We start from the raw sequence: 22,680 nt of genomic DNA on the forward strand, positions 1-22,680 counted from the left end.
CGGGTCCGCGGTCGTGTTGTTATAGCTAGTATGTTGTCAAAGTGAAGCAAACACTCGTTCAGAAGGACACTTATCAGCACTTCAGCAGGACACTTATCGATTTCTCATGCTTTGCTAGCTAACTATGTTTTTTGGTTTGCGGTATTTGTAGTGCCTAAAATACCGACACACTTACCTCACAGCTAACAGTTAGCTAATCCACAAAAGCGGTCAGTGTTATCCAGCTGCATTACGAGAGGTAACGTTAGCTTAAAGCGGAACGTTGGTCTACCCGTTCTTAGCTCTGAAACTGGCGGTCATGGGAGGCGTTCGCTGGGCGTTCCGGTGTGGCTCGTGGACGCCGAGCCGGTCCGAGTGGCTGTTAGCGGCCCGGTGTGTGCAGCGCGAAGAGAAAGAACGAATCGGACAGTTCATGTTTGCCAAAGATGCCAAATCAGCTATGGTGCGTTGACTGTGTTATTCCGATAGAAAGTAATCACTGTGCCATGTCCTCTCTTGATTACCAAATAGCAATTTCCACGTTCTAGGTTTTTGTCACTTCACACCTGATTCTGCTAATTATCAGGCATTTGGTTAACCATGTCAGGCAAGGCTGAGACTGGGACACAATAAGGCTCAATAGTACATTGAAAGTGGTGGGGAAACATCCGACTGGGAGGTGTGATCACTGTCAGGAGGAGATGGAGACAGTGGAACATGTTCTATTTCAGTGCCAGAAATATGGGAGGGAAAGGGAGCAATTTGTTATTAGATTTGAGGAAGGAAAGATTAAGTTAACTACTGGGGAAATCTCCTGGGGATCTAGTATTTAATTTGTTTCCTTAGGGAGATGAGAATATTGGGTAGGATTTAGACCTTCCCCTGTCTCTGGTCCACACTCCAGTCCAGTTGGTGGCGGTAATGTACCTTAAAGTTGGTTGCCAACTGCCAAGCAATCCACAGAAGAAGATGACGACGCTTCAGAGTTACCGTTCACTGGAGAGAGGAGAGGCAGCACCCTTATTGACACTCCTTTTCCCCTGCTCTTCCAGGCTGGCAGGTTGTTGTTGAGGAGGTTGGTGTGTGACAGGATGGGTGTTCCCTGGTCTGACATCCGCTTGGAGCGTTCTCCCAGAGGAAAGCCCTACCTGGCCAACCCAGCCTGCTCCAGCCCTGAAACCATGGGCTGGAGTTTTAACATCTCTCACCAGGGTGACTACGCTGTGCTGGCTGCAGAGCAGGGGCTGCAGGTCGGGGTGGACGTAATGAAGACCACCATGCCAGGTGTGTGTGTCTGCACGATCTTTAGTGCTTTGATGTGTCAGTTTGATTAAATAAGCAGCATTGAGAAGAGCTCACTCTGGCAGTAAACTGTCTTACGACATCCTGAACCCTTCTCTCTCTCTCTCTCTCTCTCCTGTTTTGTGTGAGAGAGAAGTAACCCTTCAATCCTGTCTAACTCCCCTGCCTGAGTCTCTCTATTTCACCCTTCTCACCACATCTCATTTGGCGTCCTCCTCTCCAAGCCTTCAGGACGCTAATCTGCTAACCCAGTCCTGTCACTCACCCAGACCTTCTCCCAAATCCCTCTTTAAATAGGCCTAGATCTCGTTCTACGTAGCCTCATTCCCTAAGGATGGCGATACCTTAAAGCACATACTTATCTTCCACATTTCCCCCCAGGGAGAATAGCTAGCTAGGCCCTTTATTAAACCTTATCGATGTGCTGTCATTCACCAATCCCTAAATCCATTTTTACAAAGTTATCTAAAGGAAGTTTGCTGCAGTTCCTTTCTTTACCACATGATGCCACTGTTGTTTTTCATATTCCCTGAGAGTGATTTGGCAGTGCTCTATCACAGGGATCTCCTGCCGATTCCCATTCTGTCTATGTTTAAAGATGGTTAGAGGAGAGAAAGTGATGATCCCAAACAAAGTAGGAGTGTGTTGCTTTTCTCTCCATTTTCAACCTCTTCTCCCTCAACTGTTTCCTTATTGTCAGAGCTCAAACCCTTAGGTTTGTGTTTATTTTATTATTAAAAATGTTTTCCCCGCACCCCCCCTCCCTCCCCCTCTGTCTCCAGGTAGCACTTCTGTGCCAGAGTTTTTCCGTATCATGACGAGGCAGTTTACTGATTATGAGTGGAGTGTTATCCGCAGAGCAGGATCGGAATGGGAGCAACTGACCATGTTCTACAGACACTGGGTAACCATCACTCTCACATCCATGGTGACGCTTGGCACGCTTGACTTGTACACTGAGTCATACACATTACATGCACCCCCCCCAATTAATTGAGCTGCTCAGTCGAGAAGTTGTCAGATTGAGAGAGCGGTACAAGGACATTAAGTACTGATATCATTGCCGTTGACTAATCTTAGTGCTTTCCCGTTGCTATAGTGACTTGCCTTGTAATTGTGTTACTGTGGCTTGCCCTCGTGTAACAAGGTTTGTTTGACTTCAGAGACACATCCACACACACCATGATCGTCACACACAGAACCCTGTGTCAATGCCTGGGACAGGGAAAGTGTTCAACCTGATAAGTGATGATTTTCAATGCCTTATGGGTACACCAATGGTTGTTCACCATTTAAAATGATGATTGTGTACAGGCAGTGCCTTCAGAAAGTATACACACACCTTGACTTATTACACATTTTGTGTTACAGCCTGAATTCAAATAGGATGAAATAGTTTTTCCCCCTCATACATCTACACACAGTACCCCCCCAATGAAAACATGTTTTTAGAAATGTTAGCATATGTATTGAATATGAAATACAAAAATTATCTAATTTACATAAGTATTCACACCCCTGAGTCAATACAAGTTAGAATCCCCTTTGTGTCTTTCTGGGTCATTTTCAAAGAGCTTTGCACACCAGGGTTGTGCAACTTTTGCTCATTATTCTTTTTACAATTTTTCTAGCTCTGTCAAGTTGGTTGTTGATCATTGCTAGACAGCCATTTTCAGGTCTTGCCATAGATTTTCAAGCAGATTTACGTCACAACTATAACTAGGCCAACTAGGAACATTCTGTGTCGTCTTGGTGAGCAACATCAGTGTATATTTAGCCTAGTTTTAAGTTGTTGTCCTGCTGAAAGGTGAATTTGTCGCCCAGTGTCTATTGGAAAGCGGACAACCAGATTTTCCTATAGGATGTTGCCTGTGCTTAGCTCTATTACATTTTATGTTTATCCTAAAAAATATGTCCCTATTCTATGCGGATGACAAACATACTCATAACATGATGCAGCCACCACTATGCTTGAAAATATGAAGAGTGGTACTCAGTGATGTTGTTGGATTTGCCCCAAAGAATGGTTTGTATTCAGGATGTAAAGTTAATTTCTTTGCCACATTTTACGTAGTTTTACTTTAGTGCCTTTAGTGAATTTGTATTAATTCTTTACAGGTTTCCATCTTTTCACTTTGTCAATTAGGTTAGTATTGTGGAGTAACTCCAATGTTGTTGAGCCATCCTTAGTTTTCTCCTATCACGGCCATTAAACTCAAACTATTTTAGTCACCGTTGGCCTCATAATGAAATCCCTGAGCGGTTTCCTTCCTCTTCGGCAACTGAGTTAGGAAGGTTGCCTGTATCTTTTTAATGACTGGGTGTATTGATACACCATCCAAAGTGTAATTAATAACTTCACCATGCTCAAAGGGATATTCAGTGTCTCCTTTTTTGTTTTGTTTACCCATTACAATAGGTGCCCTACTTTGCGAGTCATTGGGAATCCTCCCAGGTCTTTGTGGTTGAATCAGTGTTGGAAATTCATAGTGAGTAGACTTATGTGACTTGTTAAGCAAATTTGTACCCCTGAACTTATTTAGGCTTGCCATAACAGACGGTTTGAATACTTATTGACTCGACATTTAAAGCTTTTCATTTTTTTATTATTTAAAAAACGTAATTCCACTTTGACATTATGGGGTATTGTGTGTAGGCCAGTGAGACCATCTCAATTTAATCAAGTTATATTCAGGCTTTAACGCAAACATTTTTGGAGAAAGTCAAGGTGTGTGAGTACGTTCTGAAGGCATTATATAATTAAGCAATAATGCTCGAGAATGTGTGGTATATGGCCAATATGGTTGCAAGGTCAGCTCGGGGATTCGATAAGGTTCAAATCTGTCGTTCTGCCCCTGAACAAGGCAGTTAACCCAGTGTTCTTAGGCCGTCATTGAAAATAAGAATTTGTTCTTAACTGACTTGCCTAGTTAAATAAAGGTAAAATAAGCACAACGCAACGTGGAGTGCCTGGACACAGCCCTTAGCCGTGGTATATTGGCAATATACCACAAACCCCTGAGGTGCCTTATTGCTATTATAAACTGGTTACTAACGTAATTAGAGCAGTAAAAATGTTTTTTCATACCCGTGGTATACCATAGCTGTCAGCCAATCAGCATTCAGGGCTCAGACCACCCAGTTTCTAATCTCACTTGTACACAATAAGAGTACTTCAACTGTATTCTTTTTACACTACTCTTCATCTGATATTTTTGGGGCTCTGGTTATCTTTCCTGTCCGTCAAGGCGTTGAAGGAAAGTTTCATCAAGGCGATTGGCACAGGGCTGGGCTTTAATCTACAGAGGGCGGAGTTTCACCTGTCACCTGAGCCAATTGCAGAGGGCAAGGTGTGTCGCTGGACCACAATGCACCTGGACGAGGAAGAAGAGGAGGTCTGGGCGTTCGAGGTGAGCAGGGTCCAGTGGAGGTGAAGGAGAAAGTAGCAGGAAGAGTAAAGAAAGTTCAAGAGTGTCCAACCATCTCCCGCCTGTTTCTGTGTGTCAAACCCATCTCCCGCCTGTTTCTGTGTGTCCAACCCATCTCCCGCCTGTTTCTGTGTGTCCAGCCCATCTCCCGCCTGTTTCTGTGTGTCCAGCCCATCTCCCGCCTGTTTCTGTGTGTCCAGCCCATCTCCCGCCTGTTTCTGTGTGTCCAGCCCATCTCCCGCCTGTCTCTGTGTGTCCAACCCATCTCCCGCCTGTCTCTGTGTGTCCAACCCATCTCCCGCCTGTCTCTGTGTGTCCAGCCCATCTCCCGCCTGTTTCTGTGTGTCCAGCCCATCTCCCGCCTGTTTCTGTGTGTCCAACCCATCTCCCGCCTGTTTCTGTGTGTCCAACCCATCTCCCGCCTGTTTCTGTGTGTCCAACCCATCTCCCGCCTGTTTCTGTGTGTCCAGCCCATCTCCCGCCTGTTTCTGTGTGTCCAGCCCATCTCCCGCCTGTTTCTGTGTGTCCAACCCATCTCCCGCCTGTTTCTGTGTGTCCAACCCATCTCCCGCCTGTTTCTGTGTGTCCAACCCATCTCCCGCCTGTTTCTGTGTGTCCAACCCATCTCCCGCCTGTTTCTGTGTGTCCAACCCATCTCCCGCCTGTTTCTGTGTGTCCAACCCATCTCCCGCCTGTTTCTGTGTGTCCAACCCATCTCCCGCCTGTTTCTGTGTGTCCAACCCATCTCCCGCCTGTTTCTGTGTGTCCAACCCATCTCCCGCCTGTCTCTGTGTGTCCAACCCATCTCCCGCCTGTTTCTGTGTGTCCAACCCATCTCCCGCCTGTCTCTGTGTGTCCAACCCATCTCCCGCCTGTCTCTGTGTGTCCAACCCATCTCCCGCCTGTTTCTGTGTGTCCAACCCATCTCCCGCCTGTTTCTGTGTGTCCAACCCATCTCCCGCCTGTCTCTGTGTGTCCAACCCATCTCCCGCCTGTCTCTGTGTGTCCAACCCATCTCCCGCCTGTCTCTGTGTGTCCAACACATCTCCCGCCTGTTTCTGTGTGTCCAACCCATCTCCCGCCTGTCTCTGTGTGTCCAACCCATCTCCCGCCTGTCTCTGTGTGTCCAACCCATCTCCCGCCTGTCTCTGTGTGTCCAACCCATCTCCCGCCTGTTTCTGTGTGTCCAACCCATCTCCCGCCTGTTTCTGTGTGTCCAACCCATCTCCCGCCTGTCTCTGTGTGTCCAACCCATCTCCCGCCTGTCTCTGTGTGTCCAACCCATCTCCCGCCTGTCTCTGTGTGTCCAACCCATCTCCCGCCTGTTTCTGTGTGTCCAACCCATCTCCCGCCTGTTTCTGTGTGTCCAACCCATCTCCCGCCTGTTTCTGTGTGTCCAACACACTATCACAGATTGTTGCGAAATGGACACAATTTTCTTGTTGTGGCTAATGTTAGCTAGGTTAGGGGTTAAGGTTAGGTGTGAGGGTTAGGGTTAGCTAACGTACTAGCTAAATAGTTAAAAAGAAGTAGTTGCTTAAATGCTGAAGGTAGCCATCATTTGATTCAAACACGCAACGTTTGGGTTGCTTGAACTTCCGGTTATACGCTCACCCATCCTCCCCGCTAGTTTCTGTCTTAAATAACCTACTGCTTTCATCAGTGATTGAACTGCACTGTATAGAAAATGATGTGTTGAACATGAACATTTGTAAAATTGTGTCAAGAATTTTGCACAAGTGTATTTCACTGTAATTTGTGATAGTGGGTTGATGTATTACAGACACGCTAAGCAGCAGATGGTTTATAGTAAATCTTTTTGGCAGCAGCTCAAATGCCGTTCCAATTCCACTAACAGCAGCTTAGCAGGGTCTCTTTAGCAGCTGTAGCTTACTCTATCCAATTTCATCAGTTAGTTTTAACGTTACCCACTAAAACTAATGCTACCCCGCTCCAATTTCATCAGTTAGCTTTAACGTTACCCACTAAAACTAATTCTACCCACTAAAACTAATGCTACCCCGCTCCAATTTCATCAGTTAGCTCTAACGTTACCCACTAAAACTAATTCTACCCCGCTCCAATTTCATCAGTTAGTTTTAACGTTACCCACTAAAACTAATGCTACCCCGCTCCAATTTCATCAGTTAGCTCTAACGTTACCCACTAAAACTAATGCTACCCCGCTCCAATTTCATCAGTTAGTTTTAACGTTACCCACTAAAACTAATGCTACCCCGCTCCAATTTCATCAGTTAGCTCTAACGTTACCCACTAAAACTAATGCTACCCCGCTCCAATTTCATCAGTTAGCTCTAACGTTACCCACTAAAACTAATGCTACCCCGCTCCAATTTCATCAGTTAGTTTTAACGTTACCCACTAAAACTAATGCTACCCCGCTCCAATTTCATCAGTTAGCTTTAACGTTACCCACTAAAACTAATTCTACCCACTAAAACTAATGCTACCCCACTCCAATTTCATCAGTGAGCTCTAACGTTACCCACTAAAACTAATTCTACCCACTAAAACTAATGCTACCCCACTCCAATTTCATCAGTTAGCTTTAACGTTACCCACTAAAACTAATTCTACCCACTAAAACTAATGCTACCCCACTCCAATTTCATCAGTGAGCTCTAACGTTACCCACTAAAACTAATTCTACCCACTAAAACTAATGCTACCCCACTCCAATTTCATCAGTTAGCTTTAACGTTACCCACTAAAACTAATTCTACCCACTAAAACTAATGCTACCCCACTCCAATTTCATCAGTGAGCTCTAACGTTACCCACTAAAACTAAGACTAAAACTAATGCTACCCCGCTCCAATTTCATCAGTGAGCTCTAACGTTACCCACTAAAACTAATTCTACCCACTAAAACTAATACTACCCCACTCCAATTTCATCAGTGAGCTCTAACGTTACCCACTAAAACTAATTCTACCCACTAAAACTAATGCTACCCCGCTCCAATTTCATCAGTTAGCTTTAACGTTACCCACTAAAACTAATTCTACCCACTAAAACTAATGCTACCCACTCCAATTTCATCAGTTAGCTCTAACGTTACCCACTAAAACTAACGTTACCCACTAAAACTAATGCTACCCCGCTTCAATTTCATCAGTTAGTTTTAACGTTACCCACTAAAACTAATGCTACCCACTAAAACTAATGCTACCCCACTCCAATTTCATCAGTTAGCTTTAACGTTACCCACTAAAACTAATGCTACCCCGCTCGAATTTCATCAGTTAGCTCTAACGTTACCCACTAAAGCTATTGCTACCCCGCTCCAATTTCATCAGTTAGCTCTAACGTTACCCACTAAAGCTATTGCTACCCCGCTCCAATTTCATCAGTTAGTTTTAACGTTACCCACTAAAACTAATGCTACCCACTAAAACTAATGCTACCCCACTCCAATTTCATCAGTTAGTTTTAACGTTACCCACTAAAACTAATGCTACCCACTAAAACTAATGCTACCCCACTCCAATTTCATCAGTGAGCTCTAACGTTACCCACTAAAACTAATGCTACCCCGCTCCAATTTCATCAGTTAGCTCTAACGTTACCCACTAAAACTAATGCTACCCCGCACCAATTTCATCAGTTAGCTCTAACGTTACCCACTAAAACTAATGCTACCCCGCTCCAATTTCATCAGTTAGCTCTAACGTTACCCACTAAAACTAATGCTACCCCGCTCCAATTTCATCAGTTAGCTCTAACGTTACCCACTAAAACTAATGCTACCCCGCTCCAATTTCATCAGTTAGCTCTAACGTTACCCACTAAAACTAATGCTACCCCGCTCCAATTTCATCAGTTAGCTCTAACGTTACCCACTAAAACTAATGCTACCCCGCACCAATTTCATCAGTTAGCTCTAACGTTACCCACTAAAACTAATGCTACCCACTAAAACTAATGCTACCCCGCTCCAATTTCATCAGTTAGTTTTAACGTTACCCACTAAAACTAATGCTACCCACTAAAACTAATGCTACCCCACTCCAATTTCATCAGTTAGCTCTAACGTTACCCACTAAAACTAATGCTACCCCGCTCCAATTTCATCAGTTAGCTCTAACGTTACCCACTAAAACTAATGCTACCCCGCACCAATTTCATCAGTTAGCTCTAACGTTACCCACTAAAACTAATGCTAGCACCAATTTCATCAGTTAGCTCTAACGTTACCCACTAAAACTAATGCTACCCCGCTCCAATTTCATCAGTTAGCTCTAACGTTACCCACTAAGACTAATGCTAGCACCAATTTCATCAGTTAGCTCTAAAGTTACCCACTAAAGCTATTGCTATCCTTATTGTTTCAGAGCCACTAATGACAGATTAGCAAGGTCTTGTTAGCCATATGATGTATTAGCCGCTATCTCTATGATTGCTATCTTAGCATAAGAACAAATGTGTACTCTGGCCCTCTCTCTGTCTCTGATTCTTTGAATTCTCCAACAATGTATCCTTGAAAGAATTTGTAAAGTACTTTTCTAGGAAATACTGGGGACCTTTACCTAGGATGCTCTCAGTACCTCTCACACCAAGGCTTTAGAGTTGTAAAAAGTCACCTCTTTATTTAGTCTCCTTTCCTCATCTCCCTCCTTTCAGCCACACTAGTCTGAAGAAATACTGTATGTCAGGGGAAAGCAGTATTGTGGAAACCTATTGTGTGAGTTGGATCTCACCTATAAAGCTGAAAATAATGAATGGTCCATCATGGATTCCGTTCTGTCCTCTCTGGACTGGTTTGTCGGGCTAATGGTGTTTCTATTGTGACACTTCTGCCACCAGAGAATAGCAACATACATACGGTATTGATCGCCAGCTTAGGGACAGTACAGCTATGCTGTAGATCTGCTGCAGAGATGTTTTGTAAATGGGAGGGAAGGATGGACGGAGGCAGTGAGGGAGCTAGGGAGGACTGGGAGAACTAACTGCCCAATTTCGGGAGCACCAGAGAGAGACCAGATTTCAGTACTGGAACCAAGGGATTAAAATCCTCATGTTTGGACCTTTTGCTGTTGGTTGGGTCAAACACACACACACCACACACCACACACCACACACCACACACACTGCCTGAGTGAGCAAGAGAAGAGATCATGTTCTTGTCTCCTCCCTCGCTGCCATATTGATCAGAGTAACGAGAAACAATTAGGATGCTAGACTTCACATCTGATAAGGTCTGCAGAATGAATGTTTCTTCCAGATAGGCTGAAATCTCTGCAGAAACACTTGTCTCTCACACACACATTCAGCATCACAGCACTACCTATTACCATACATACGCACGTACGTACGTACGCACGTACGTACCAGTCAAAAGTTTGGACACACCTACTCATTCCAGGGTCTTTCTTTATTTTACTATTTTCTAACATTGTAGAATAATAGCGAAGACCTCAACTATGAAATAACACATGGAATCATGTAGTAACCAAAAAAGTGTTAAACAAATCAAAATATATTTGAAATTCTTCAAATTATTATCTACCCATTGCCTTGATTACTGCTTTGCACACTCTTGGCATCTTCTTAACCAGATAGTCACCTGGAATGCATTTCAATTAACAGGTGTGCCTTGTTAAAAGTTAATTTGTGGAATTTCTTTCCTTAATGCGTTTGAGTCAATCATTTGTGTTGTGACTGGTATACAGAAGATAGCCCTATTTTGTAAAAGACCAAGTCCATATTATGGCAGGAACAGCTCAAATAAGCAAAGAGAAATGACAGTCCATCATTACTTTAAGACATGAAGATCAGTCAATATGGAAAACGTTGAATAGTTTCAAGTGCAGTCGCAAAAACCATCAAGAGCTATGATGAAACTGGCTCTCATGAGGAACAGGAAAGGAAGACCCAGAATTTCCTCTGCTGCAGAGGATAAGTTCATTAGACTGAACTGCACCTCAGATTGCAGCCCAAATAAATGCTTCACAGAGTTCAAGTTATGCACATCTCAACATCAACTGATTAGATGAGACTGTGAATCAGGCCTTCATTGTCGAATTTCTCCTAAGAAACCACTACTAGAGGACACCAATAATAAGAAGAGACTTGCTTGGGCCAAGAAACACGAGCAATTGACATTAGACCGGTAGATATCTGTCCTTTGGTCTGATGAGTCCAAATTTGAGATTTTTGTTTCTAACTGCCGTGTCTTTGTGAGACGCAGAGTAGGTGAACGGATGATCTCTGCATGTGTGGTTCCCACTGTGAAGCATGGAGGAAGAAGTGTGATGTTGTTGCGGTGCTTTGCTGGTAACACTGACAGTGCTTTTATTTAGAATTCAAGGCATACTTAACCAGCATGGCTGCAGCGATACATCATCCCATCTGGTTTGCGCTTAGTAGGACTATCATTTGCTTTTCAACAGGACAATGACCCAACACACCTCCAGGCTGTGTAAGGGCTATTTGATCAAGAAGGAGAGTGATTGAGTGCTGCATCAGATGACCTGGCCTCTACAATCACCCGACCTTAACCAAATTGAGATGGTTTTGGATGAGTTGGACCGCAGAGTGAAGGAAAATCAGCCAACAAATGCTCAGCAAATGTGGGAACTCCTTCAAAATGGTTTTTTGGAGACCGTCCTTCATTGCGGCCACACCACGAACATGCTAAGGCATTTGCGTAGCAAACACCAGAACGAGTATAGTAGCGCGGCAACATCAAAAGATCGGCGGTCTGTGGCGGCGGACGACAACAGTCAACCAATGATGATGAACAGTGAAGACTATTGTGATGGTATGATTTGATATTATGTGAAGACGTTATCATACTCGGATATCAGGTAATGCGAATGTAAAGTATCAAACTTTCATTCGTCAACTCACGCTTGATGCAGACAGTGTTTTAGCTATTCCGTCAAATGTTTCCATTGTGTGTTCCATTGCTGTTTCCACAGCCCATGGTAGTGTTAGCCCATGGTAGTGTTAGCCCATATGGATAGTCGTCAGCTCAATGACTGGGCGTCTATGGGAAGACCTAGTATGATAGCTGAGCCAGTCACACTTCGTATAAAATGAATGGAATGCTACTTACCAACTAACGTTTAACGTTACCCACTAAAACTAATGCTACCCCGCTCCAATTTCATCAGTTAGCTCTAACGTTACCCACTAAAACTAATGCTACCCCGCTCCAATTTCATCAGTTAGCTCTAACGTTACCCACTAAAACTAATGCTACCCCGCTCCAATTTCATCAGTTAGCTCTAACGTTACCCACTAAAACTAATGCTCCAATTTCACCCCGCTCCAATTTCATCAGTGAGCTCTAACGTTACCCACTAAAACTAATTCTACCCACTAAAACTAATGCTACCCCACTCCAATTTCATCAGTGAGCTCTAACGTTACCCACTAAAACTAATTCTACCCACTAAAACTAATGCTACCCCACTCCAATTTCATCAGTTAGCTTTAACGTTACCCACTAAAACTAATTCTACCCACTAAAACTAATGCTACCCCACTCCAATTTCATCAGTGAGCTCTAACGTTACCCACTAAAACTAATTCTACCCACTAAAACTAATGCTACCCCACTCCAATTTCATCAGTTAGCTTTAACGTTACCCACTAAAACTAATTCTACCCACTAAAACTAATGCTACCCCACTCCAATTTCATCAGTGAGCTCTAACGTTACCCACTAAAACTAATTCTACCGACTAAAACTAATGCTACCCCGCTCCAATTTCATCAGTGAGCTCTAACGTTACCCACTAAAACTAATTCTACCCACTAAAACTAATACTACCCCACTCCAATTTCATCAGTGAGCTCTAACGTTACCCACTAAAACTAATTCTACCCACTAAAACTAATGCTACCCCGCTCCAATTTCATCAGTTAGCTTTAACGTTACCCACTAAAACTAATTCTACCCACTAAAACTAATGCTACCCCACTCCAATTTCATCAGTTAGCTCTAACGTTACCCACTAAAACTAACGTTACCCACTAAAACTAATGCTACCCCGCTCCAATTTCATCAGTTAGTTTTAATGCTACCCACTAAAACTAATGCTACCCCACTCCAATTTCATCAGTTAGCTTTAACGTTACCCACTAAAACTAATGCTACCCCGCTCGAATTTCATCAGTTAGCTCTAACGTTACCCACTAAAGCTATTGCTACCCCGCTCCAATTTCATCAGTTAGCTCTAACGTTACCCACTAAAGCTATTGCTACCCCGCTCCAATTTCATCAGTTAGTTTTAACGTTACCCACTAAAACTAATGCTACCCACTAAAACTAATGCTACCCCACTCCAATTTCATCAGTTAGTTTTAACGTTACCCACTAAAACTAATGCTACCCACTAAAACTAATGCTACCCCTCCAATTTCATCAGTGAGCTCTAACGTTACCCACTAAAACTAATGCTACCCCGCTCCAATTTCATCAGTTAGCTCTAACGTTACCCACTAAAACTAATGCTACCCCCACAAAAAGCTCTAATGCACTAAAACGAATGCTACCCCGCTCCAATTTCATCAGTTAGCTCTAACGTTACCCACTAAAACTAATGCTACCCCGCTCCAATTTCATCAGTTAGCTCTAACGTTACCCACTAAAACTAATGCTACCCCGCTCCAATTTCATCAGTTAGCTCTAACGTTACCCACTAAAACTAATGCTACCCCGCTCCAATTTCATCAGTGAGCTCTAACGTTACCCACTAAAACTAATGCTACCCCGCACCAATTTCATCAGTTAGCTCTAACGTTACCCACTAAAACTAATGCTACCCCGCTCCAATTTCATCAGTTAGTTTTAACGTTACCCACTAAAACTAATGCTACCCACTAAAACTAATGCTACCCCACTCCAATTTCATCAGTTAGCTCTAACGTTACCCACTAAAACTAATGCTACCCCGCTCCAATTTCATCAGTTAGCTCTAACGTTACCCACTAAAACTAATGCTACCCCGCACCAATTTCATCAGTTAGCTCTAACGTTACCCACTAAAACTAATGCTACCCCGCACCAATTTCATCAGTTAGCTCTAACGTTACCCACTAAAACTAATGCTACCCCGCTCCAATTTCATCAGTTAGCTCTAACGTTACCCACTAAGACTAATGCTACCCCGCACCAATTTCATCAGTTAGCTCTAAAGTTACCCACTAAAGCTATTGCTATCCTTATTGCGTTTCAGAGCCACTAATGACAGATTAGCAAGGTCTTGTTAGCCATATGATGTATTAGCCGCTATCTCTATGATTGCTATCTTAGCATAAGAACAAATGTGTACTCTGGCCCTCTCTCTGTCTCTGATTCTTTGAATTCTCCAACAATGTATCCTTGAAAGAATTTGTAAAGTACTTTTCTAGGAAATACTGGGGACCTTTACCTAGGATGCTCTCAGTACCTCTCACACCAAGGCTTTAGAGTTGTAAAAAGTCACCTCTTTATTTAGTCTCCTTTCCTCATCTCCCTCCTTTCAGCCACACTAGTCTGAAGAAATACTGTATGTCAGGGGAAAGCAGTATTGTGGAAACCTATTGTGTGAGTTGGATCTCACCTATAAAGCTGAAAATAATGAATGGTCCATCATGGATTCCGTTCTGTCCTCTCTGGACTGGTTTGTCGGGCTAATGGTGTTTCTATTGTGACACTTCTGCCACCAGAGAATAGCAACATACATACGGTATTGATCGCCAGCTTAGGGACAGTACAGCTATGCTGTAGATCTGCTGCAGAGATGTTTTGTAAATGGGAGGGAAGGATGGACGGAGGCAGTGAGGGAGCTAGGGAGGACTGGGAGAACTAACTGCCCAATTTCGGGAGCACCAGAGAGAGACCAGATTTCAGTACTGGAACCAAGGGATTAAAATCCTCATGTTTGGACCTTTTGCTGTTGGTTGGGTCAAACACACACACACCACACACACACACCACCACACACCACACACACACACTGCCTGAGTGAGCAAGAGAAGAGATCATGTTCTTGTCTCCTCCCTCGCTGCCATATTGATCAGAGTAACGAGAAACAATTAGGATGCTAGACTTCACATCTGATAAGGTCTGCAGAATGAATGTTTCTTCCAGATAGGCTGAAATCTCTGCAGAAACACTTGTCTCTCACACACACATTCAGCATCACAGCACTACCTATTACCATACATACGCACGTACGTACGTACGCACGTACGTACCAGTCAAAAGTTTGGACACACCTACTCATTCCAGGGTCTTTCTTTATTTTACTATTTTCTAACATTGTAGAATAATAGTGAAGACCTCAACTATGAAATAACACATGGAATCATGTAGTAACCAAAAAGTGTTAAACAAATCAAAATATATTTGAAATTCTTCAAATTATTATCTACCCATTGCCTTGATTACTGCTTTGCACACTCTTGGCATCTTCTTAACCAGATAGTCACCTGGAATGCATTTCAATTAACAGGTGTGCCTTGTTAAAAGTTAATTTGTGGAATTTCTTTCCTTAATGCGTTTGAGTCAATCATTTGTGTTGTGACTGGTATACAGAAGATAGCCCTATTTTGTAAAAGACCAAGTCCATATTATGGCAGGAACAGCTCAAATAAGCAAAGAGAAATGACAGTCCATCATTACTTTAAGACATGAAGATCAGTCAATATGGAAAACGTTGAATAGTTTCAAGTGCAGTCGCAAAAACCATCAAGAGCTATGATGAAACTGGCTCTCATGAGGAACAGGAAAGGAAGACCCAGAATTTCCTCTGCTGCAGAGGATAAGTTCATTAGACTGAACTGCACCTCAGATTGCAGCCCAAATAAATGCTTCACAGAGTTCAAGTTATGCACATCTCAACATCAACTGATTAGATGAGACTGTGAATCAGGCCTTCATTGTCGAATTTCTCCTAAGAAACCACTACTAGAGGACACCAATAATAAGAATAGACTTGCTTGGGCCAAGAAACACGAGCAATTGACATTAGACCGGTAGATATCTGTCCTTTGGTCTGATGAGTCCAAATTTGAGATTTTTGTTTCTAAATGCTGTGTCTTTGTGAGACGCAGAGTAGGTGAACGGATGATCTCTGCATGTGTGGTTCCCACTGTGAAGCATGGAGGAAGAAGTGTGATGTTGTTGCGGTGCTTTGCTGGTAACACTGACAGTGCTTTTATTTAGAATTCAAGGCATACTTAACCAGCATGGCTGCAGCGATACATCATCCCATCTGGTTTGCGCTTAGTAGGACTATCATTTGCTTTTCAACAGGACAATGACCCAACACACCTCCAGGCTGTGTAAGGGCTATTTGATCAAGAAGGAGAGTGATTGAGTGCTGCATCAGATGACCTGGCCTCTACAATCACCCGACCTTAACCAAATTGAGATGGTTTTGGATGAGTTGGACCGCAGAGTGAAGGAAAATCAGCCAACAAATGCTCAGCAAATGTGGGAACTCCTTCAAGACTGGTGGAAAACCATTCCAGGTGAAGCTGGTGGAGAGAATGCCAACAGTTTGCAAAGCTGTCGTCAAGGCAAAGGATGGCTACTTTGAAGAATTTCAAATATAGAATATACACTGCTCAAAAAAATAAAGGGAACACAATGTAACTCCAAGTCAATCACACTTCTGTGAAATCAAACTGTCCACTTAGGAAGCAACACTGACAATACATTTCACATGCTGTTGTGCAAATGGAATAGACAACAGGTGGAAATTATAGGCAATTAGCAAGACACCCCCAATAAAGGAGTGGTTCTGCAGGTGGTGACCATAGACCACTTCTCAGTTCCTATGCTTCCTGGCTGATGTTTTGGTCACTTGAATGCTGGCGGTGCTTTCACTCTAGTGGTAGCATGAGACGGAGTCTACAACCCACACAAGTGGCTCAGGTAGTGCAGCTCATCCAGGATGGCACATCAATGCGAGCTGTGGCAAGAAGGTTTGCTGTGTCTGTCAGCGTAGTGTCCACAGCATGGAGGCGCTACCAGGAGACAGGCCAGTACATCAGGAGACGTGGAGGAGGCCGTAGGAGGGCAACAACCCAGCAGCAGGACCGCTACCTCCGCCTTTGGGCAAGGAGGAACAGGAGGAGCACTGCCAGAGCCCTGCAAAAGGACCTCCTGCAGGCCACAAATGTGCATGTGTCTGCTCAAACGGTCAGAAACAGACTCCGTGAGGGTGGTATGAGGGCCCGACGTCCACAGGTGGGGGTTGTGCTTACAGCCCAACACAATGCAGGACGTTTGGCATTTGCCAGAGAACACCAAGATTGGCAAATTCGCCACTGGCGCCCTGTGCTCTTCACAGATGAAAGCAGGTTCACACTGAGCGCGTGTGACAGACGTGGCAGAGTCTGGAGACGCCGTGGAGAACGTTCTGCTGCCTGCAACATCTTCCAGCATGACCGGTTTGGCGGGGGGTCAGTCATGGTGTGGGGTAGCATTTCTTTAGGAGGCCGCACAGCCCTCCATGTACTCGCCTGAGGTAGCCTGACTGCCATTAGGTACCGAGATGAGATCCTCAGAACCCCTGTGAGACCATATGCTGGTGCGGTTGGCCCTGGGTTCCTCCTAATGCAAGACAATGCTAGACCTCATGTGGCTGGAGTGTGTCAGCAGTTCCTGCAAGAGGAAGGCATTGATGCTATGGACTGGCCCGCCCGTTCCCCAGACCTGAATCCAATTGAGCACATCTGGGACATCATGTCTCGCTCCATCCACCAACGCCACGTTGCACCACAGACTGTCCAGGAGTTGGCGGATGCTTTAGTCCAGGTCTGGGAGGAGTTCCCTCAGGAAACCATCCGCCACCTCATCAGGAGCATGCCCAGGCATTGTAGGGAGGTCATACAGGCACGCGGAGGCCACACACACTACTGAGCCTAATTTGACTTGTTTTAAGGACATTACATCAGCCTATAGTGTGGTTTTCCAGACCTCCACGGGTTGATAAATTTGATTTCCATTGATAATTTTTGTGTGATTTTGTTGTCAGCACATTCAACTATATAAAGAAAAAGGTATTTAATAAGAATATTTCATTCATTCAGATCTAGGATGTGTTATTTTAGTGTTCCCTTTATTTTTTTTGAGCAGTGTATTTCATATTTTGATTACTACATGATTTCATATGTGTTATTTCATAGTTTTGATGTCTTAATTTATATTCTACAATGTAGAAATAGTAAAAATAAAGAAATCATTGAATGAGTAGGTGTGTCAACTTTTGACTGGTATTGTTTGTATGTATGTGTACACACACACACACACACACTCAATTAACATACAGATGAGGCACGCAGCAGTGCTGCCCTGGTGACCTCTGAGCACTGCATATTGATTGGCTGGCTTAATGAGATTGCAACCAAGGTCTTTCCACTTCCTGGTGACCCTGTGTAATGTCACAACCCCAATGTGTTATAATGAGGTCATGACATTTGGTAGTGAGGGAATTAGAAAGAGGACCCACGTACACAGAAACACACACAGGGTTCTTTACAACTCATGCATGTACAGTCGTGGACAAAAGTTTTGAGAATGACACAAATATTAGTTTTTACAAAGTTTGCTGCTTCAGTGTCTAGATATTTTTTGTTAGATGTTACTATGGAATACTGAAGTATAATTACAAACATTTCATAAGTGTCAAAGGCTTTTATTGACAATTACATGAACTAGATTAAAAGAGTCAATATTTGCAGTGTTGACCATTCTTTTTCAAGACCTCTGCAATCTGCCCTGGCATGCTTCTGGGCCACATCCTGACTGATGGCAGCCCACACCAGGCCATCCTCCAAAAGTCTTCGCCTCACTTTGCATGCAGATGCACTCACACCTGCCTGCTGCCATTCCTGAGCAAGCTCTGTACTGGTGGTGTCCCAATCCCGCAGCTGAATCAACTTTAGGAGATTGTCCTGGCGCTTGCTGGACTTTCTTGGGCGCCCTGAAGCCTTCTTCAAAACAATTGAACCGCTCTCCTTGAATTTCTTGATGATCCGATAAATGGTTGATTTAGGTGCAATCTTACTGGCAGCAATATCCTTGCCTGTGAAGCCCTTTTTGAGCAAAGCAATGATGACGGCACGTGTTTCCGTGCAGGTGACCATGGTTGACAGAGGAAGAACAATGATTTCAAGCACCACCCTCCTTTTGAAGCTTTCAGTCTGTTATTCGAACTCAATCAGCATGACAGAGTGATCTCCAGCCTTGTCCTCGTCAACACTCACGCCTGTGTCAACAAGAGAATCACTGACATGATGTCAGCTGGTCCTTTTGTGGCAGGGCTGAAATGCAGTGGAATAGTTTTTTGGGGAATCAGTTCATTTGCATGGCAAAGAGGGACTTTGCAATTAATTGCAGTTCATCTCATCACTCTTCATAACATTCTGGAGTACATGCAAATTGCCATCATACAAACTGAGGCAGCAGACTTTGTGAAAATTAATATTTGTGTCATTCTCAAAACTTTTGGCCACAACTGTCACAATTATTTCACTCTTATCCAGACAGTTAGAATCAGATTGAATCCGCAGTAGGGGAAACAGCATCCCTGTCTGCCCCACAGCCTTTATTGTTTTTGTTTCGTAGACAATGATGTCTGGGGGAGAAAAAATATTTGTTTTCACTAACTTCTTTGTAGTATAGCAAACAGATGTTGCAGGGAGGCATCCTTCCATAAAGAACATGAGATACAGATGGAGGATCTTAATTTGATCCAGTTTGCTCCTGCAAGAAAATAATCCTGCAGCAACAGGAAAGGTGGATTATGATTATTAATGGACATTTTTGCAGTGCTTGATACATTTTTCAGTAGGGAAAATTTAAAGTCTAAAATGTCAAAGTGCAAATTAAAAACTTCAGGAGGCTTTTTAAACCACAAATGCACTACGTGTTTTTAAATGTACTGCATGGAAGTTCTCACGCTTCAGGGTGATTCAATGTTAGATCCTACATCTGTAACCTCCCTCACTTTAAAAAGTAAAGGAGTGAGGCTATTTTCTCCTTTCAATCTCCTCTCCCCTCTGTCTCCCCGGGGTGTGAGGCGTCCATTACTCCTGGAAAGCCAGGCAGTGAGATGGAGATTGCTTGTCTGGGATGTACACAACTCCCCCGAATGGGCCTATGATTAGGGCCAACTGTGTGGAATGAAAGAGAGAGTGAGAGAGGGGAACCGGGATGATGAACAGCCAGTATTAGGACACTGATGTGTTAGAACAGGGAGAGGAGAGTTGTGTGTGTGTGTGTGCGTGATCCTTTCTGTAAACGAGAGCCATTTGTCACCTTAACCACTCGTATAAGTCAACCCCTATAACCTCATTCTGTTTGTATGTTGTGTGTATTTCATGTAAACGTGTGTGTTTCTTTAACTGCTCCTGTCCACCTTCAGGAGACTGTATTGGGTAAGGACCACCATGTCGCTGTGGCACTGGGACCCAGCCATACAGTCAGATCTGTGGTGAGTCGTGTGTGTCGTGTGTGTGTGTGTGGGGAGGGAATGTAAGTGAGCCTGTGTGTGTGTTTTTTTCCCAGCACAATGTAGTAGATTTCTAACCTCTCCTTATTTTTCCTCAGCCTCCCCCTGCCCTCACCGATCCTCCCCCCTCCTTCACCTTCCTCTCCTTCAGTGACCTCATCAGCATGGCCACACCCCTCTTTGAAGAAGACTCCGCCTACTGGGAGAACTTCCAGAAAAAGGCTGAAGCCCCAGAAAGACAGAGACTCACAGCTACAGTATGACGTAGACAGGTTAGGTTAGGACTGTGGGTAGAATAATCTGATCCTACATCTGTGGTTAGTGGCGACGTGTACCTGTGAGATGGAGTGGTCAAAGGACAGACAGGTGATGTCACTCCTGTTGATCTCCATGCAGGACCGTACAGGAACAGTCGGTGAACAGCAGGGTTGGTGTGACTGAGGCATCTGGAGGAGCTGGCCACTCTAACAACAAATTGAAATAGCATTGAAATAATGTTGGTCCTCAGACCCACCTAGAGTCAATGTGTTAATCAAATGCCAGTGATGGAAAGGGTTCCATGACTGCAAATTGCTCTTTTTTGGGGTTATTGATTCTGTAGGTTGCAATCACCTGAATTGATTGTGGTCATCTGTCATTACAACAGTGTTGTTGACCAACCTCCCTGTAATGTGATTAAATGTTTGTATGGCTTCTTATCATAGGCTTTGCTGACATTCCATATGAATTTATGTTCATTTTAGTGACCATGTTTGACTCAGTTGGTTGAGAATGGTGCTTTCACCGCCAGGGTTGTGGGTTCGATTCCCGGGGCCACCTATATGTAAAGTTGCTTTGGATAAAACGTCTGCTGAATGGCATGTAATACTGTACAAAAATATACAGTACCACTCAATTTTGGACACACTTACTCATTCTAGGGTTTTTCTTTGTTTTTAATATTTTCTACATTGTAGAATAATATTAAAGACATCAACACTATGAAATAACACATATGGAATCATGTAGTAACCAAAAAGTGTTAAACAAATCTAAATATATTATATATATATATATATAAGTAGCCACCCTTTGCCTCTGACAGCTTTGAACACTCTTGGCATTCTCTCAACCAGCTTCATGTCCACTGGCTTTGAGCATGTGTGATGCGTACTCTTTATAGCTCTCTCACTTCTCTTCCCTGCTATCCCTCTCATCTTCCCTCTTTTTCCCCATGCCTCACCCTCTATCTCTCTCTCCCTTACTCTCTCTTCATCTGGCTGTGCATCTATTTTGGTCAGAAACATTTAGTGGGCCAATAGGAGCTTGTGTTTGAAAGACAGCAGGGCTTTTAACAGAGCAGGCGTACTTCAATTTCAAGTTAAGTTTCCCATGCCAATAAAGCCCCTTATGTTTACTTGTCACATGTGCCAAATACAATAGGTGTAGATGTTACAGTGAAATGCAACAATGCAGTTTTAAGAAAAATACCACAAAAAATAACTAAAAGTAACAAATAATTAAAGAGCAGTAGTAAAATAACAATAGCGAGGCTATATACAGGGGGTACCGGTTAGTCAATGTAATTGTGGTAATATGTACATAAAGGTAGAGCTATTAAAGTGACTATGCATGGATAATAACAGAGAGTAGCAGTTGCATAAAAGAGTGGGAGCAATGCAAATAGTCTGCGTAGCCATTTGATTATAATGTATGTTCAGGTGTCTTAAGGCTTGGTGGTAGAAGAAGCCTCTTGGACCAAGACTTGGCCCTCCGGTACCGCTTGCCGTACGGTGGCAGAGAGAACAGTCTATGACTAGGGTGGCTGGAGTATTTGACCATTTTTAGGGCCTTCCTCTGATACCACCTGGTATATATGTTCTGGATGGCAGGAAGCTTGCCCCAGTGATGTAGTGAGCCGTGTGCACTAGCCTCTGTCGTGCCTTGTGGTCGGAGGCCGAGCAGTTGCAATACCAGGCAGTGATGCAACCTGTCAGCATGCTCTCGATGGTGCAGCTGTAGAACCTTTTGAGGATCTGAAGGCCCTAAAAATGGTCTCTCCCTCTCTCTGTCAATTCAAAGGGCTTTATTGGCATGGGAAACATATGTTTGCCAAAGGAAGTGAAATAGAAAATAAACAAACGTGAAAAACCATTTTAAAAAACTAACAGTAAATGTTATACTCACAAAAGTTCCAAAGGAATAGAGACATTTCAAATGTAATATTATGGCTATTAACAGTGTTTGTAACGATGTGCAAATAGTTAAGCAAAAATAAATAAACAAATAAATATGGGTTGTATTTACAATGGTGTTTGTTCTTCACTGGTTGGCCTTTTCTTGTGGCAACAAGTCACACATCTAGCTGCTGTGATGTCATACCACAGTATGGTATTTTGGTATTTCACCAAAATTGGATTTGTTTTCAAATTCTTTGTGTATCTGTGTACTCTGAGGGAAATATATGTCTCTAATATGGTCTTACATTTGGCATGAGGTTAGGAAGTGCAGCT

At 43.5% G+C, this 22,680-nt stretch overlaps 1 protein-coding gene across 1 annotated transcript; it reads left to right on the plus strand.

The window, feature by feature from the left end:
• The first annotated feature begins 5 nt into the window (after window positions 1-5).
• Window positions 6-22,476, plus strand: aasdhppt (aminoadipate-semialdehyde dehydrogenase-phosphopantetheinyl transferase). The gene is made up of 6 exons (XM_035780014.2): window positions 6-442; window positions 1,032-1,263; window positions 2,064-2,185; window positions 4,530-4,691; window positions 20,102-20,170; window positions 20,287-22,476. The coding sequence occupies exons 1-6, from the start codon at window positions 299-301 to the stop codon at window positions 20,449-20,451; spliced, it is 894 nt and encodes a 297-aa protein (XP_035635907.1). The 5' UTR covers window positions 6-298; the 3' UTR covers window positions 20,452-22,476.
• Window positions 22,477-22,680: the final 204 nt, after the last annotated feature.

The sequence above is a fragment of the Oncorhynchus keta genome, chromosome 1 (genome assembly GCF_023373465.1).
Source record: "Oncorhynchus keta strain PuntledgeMale-10-30-2019 chromosome 1, Oket_V2, whole genome shotgun sequence".
NCBI classification, from domain to species: domain Eukaryota; kingdom Metazoa; phylum Chordata; class Actinopteri; order Salmoniformes; family Salmonidae; genus Oncorhynchus; species Oncorhynchus keta.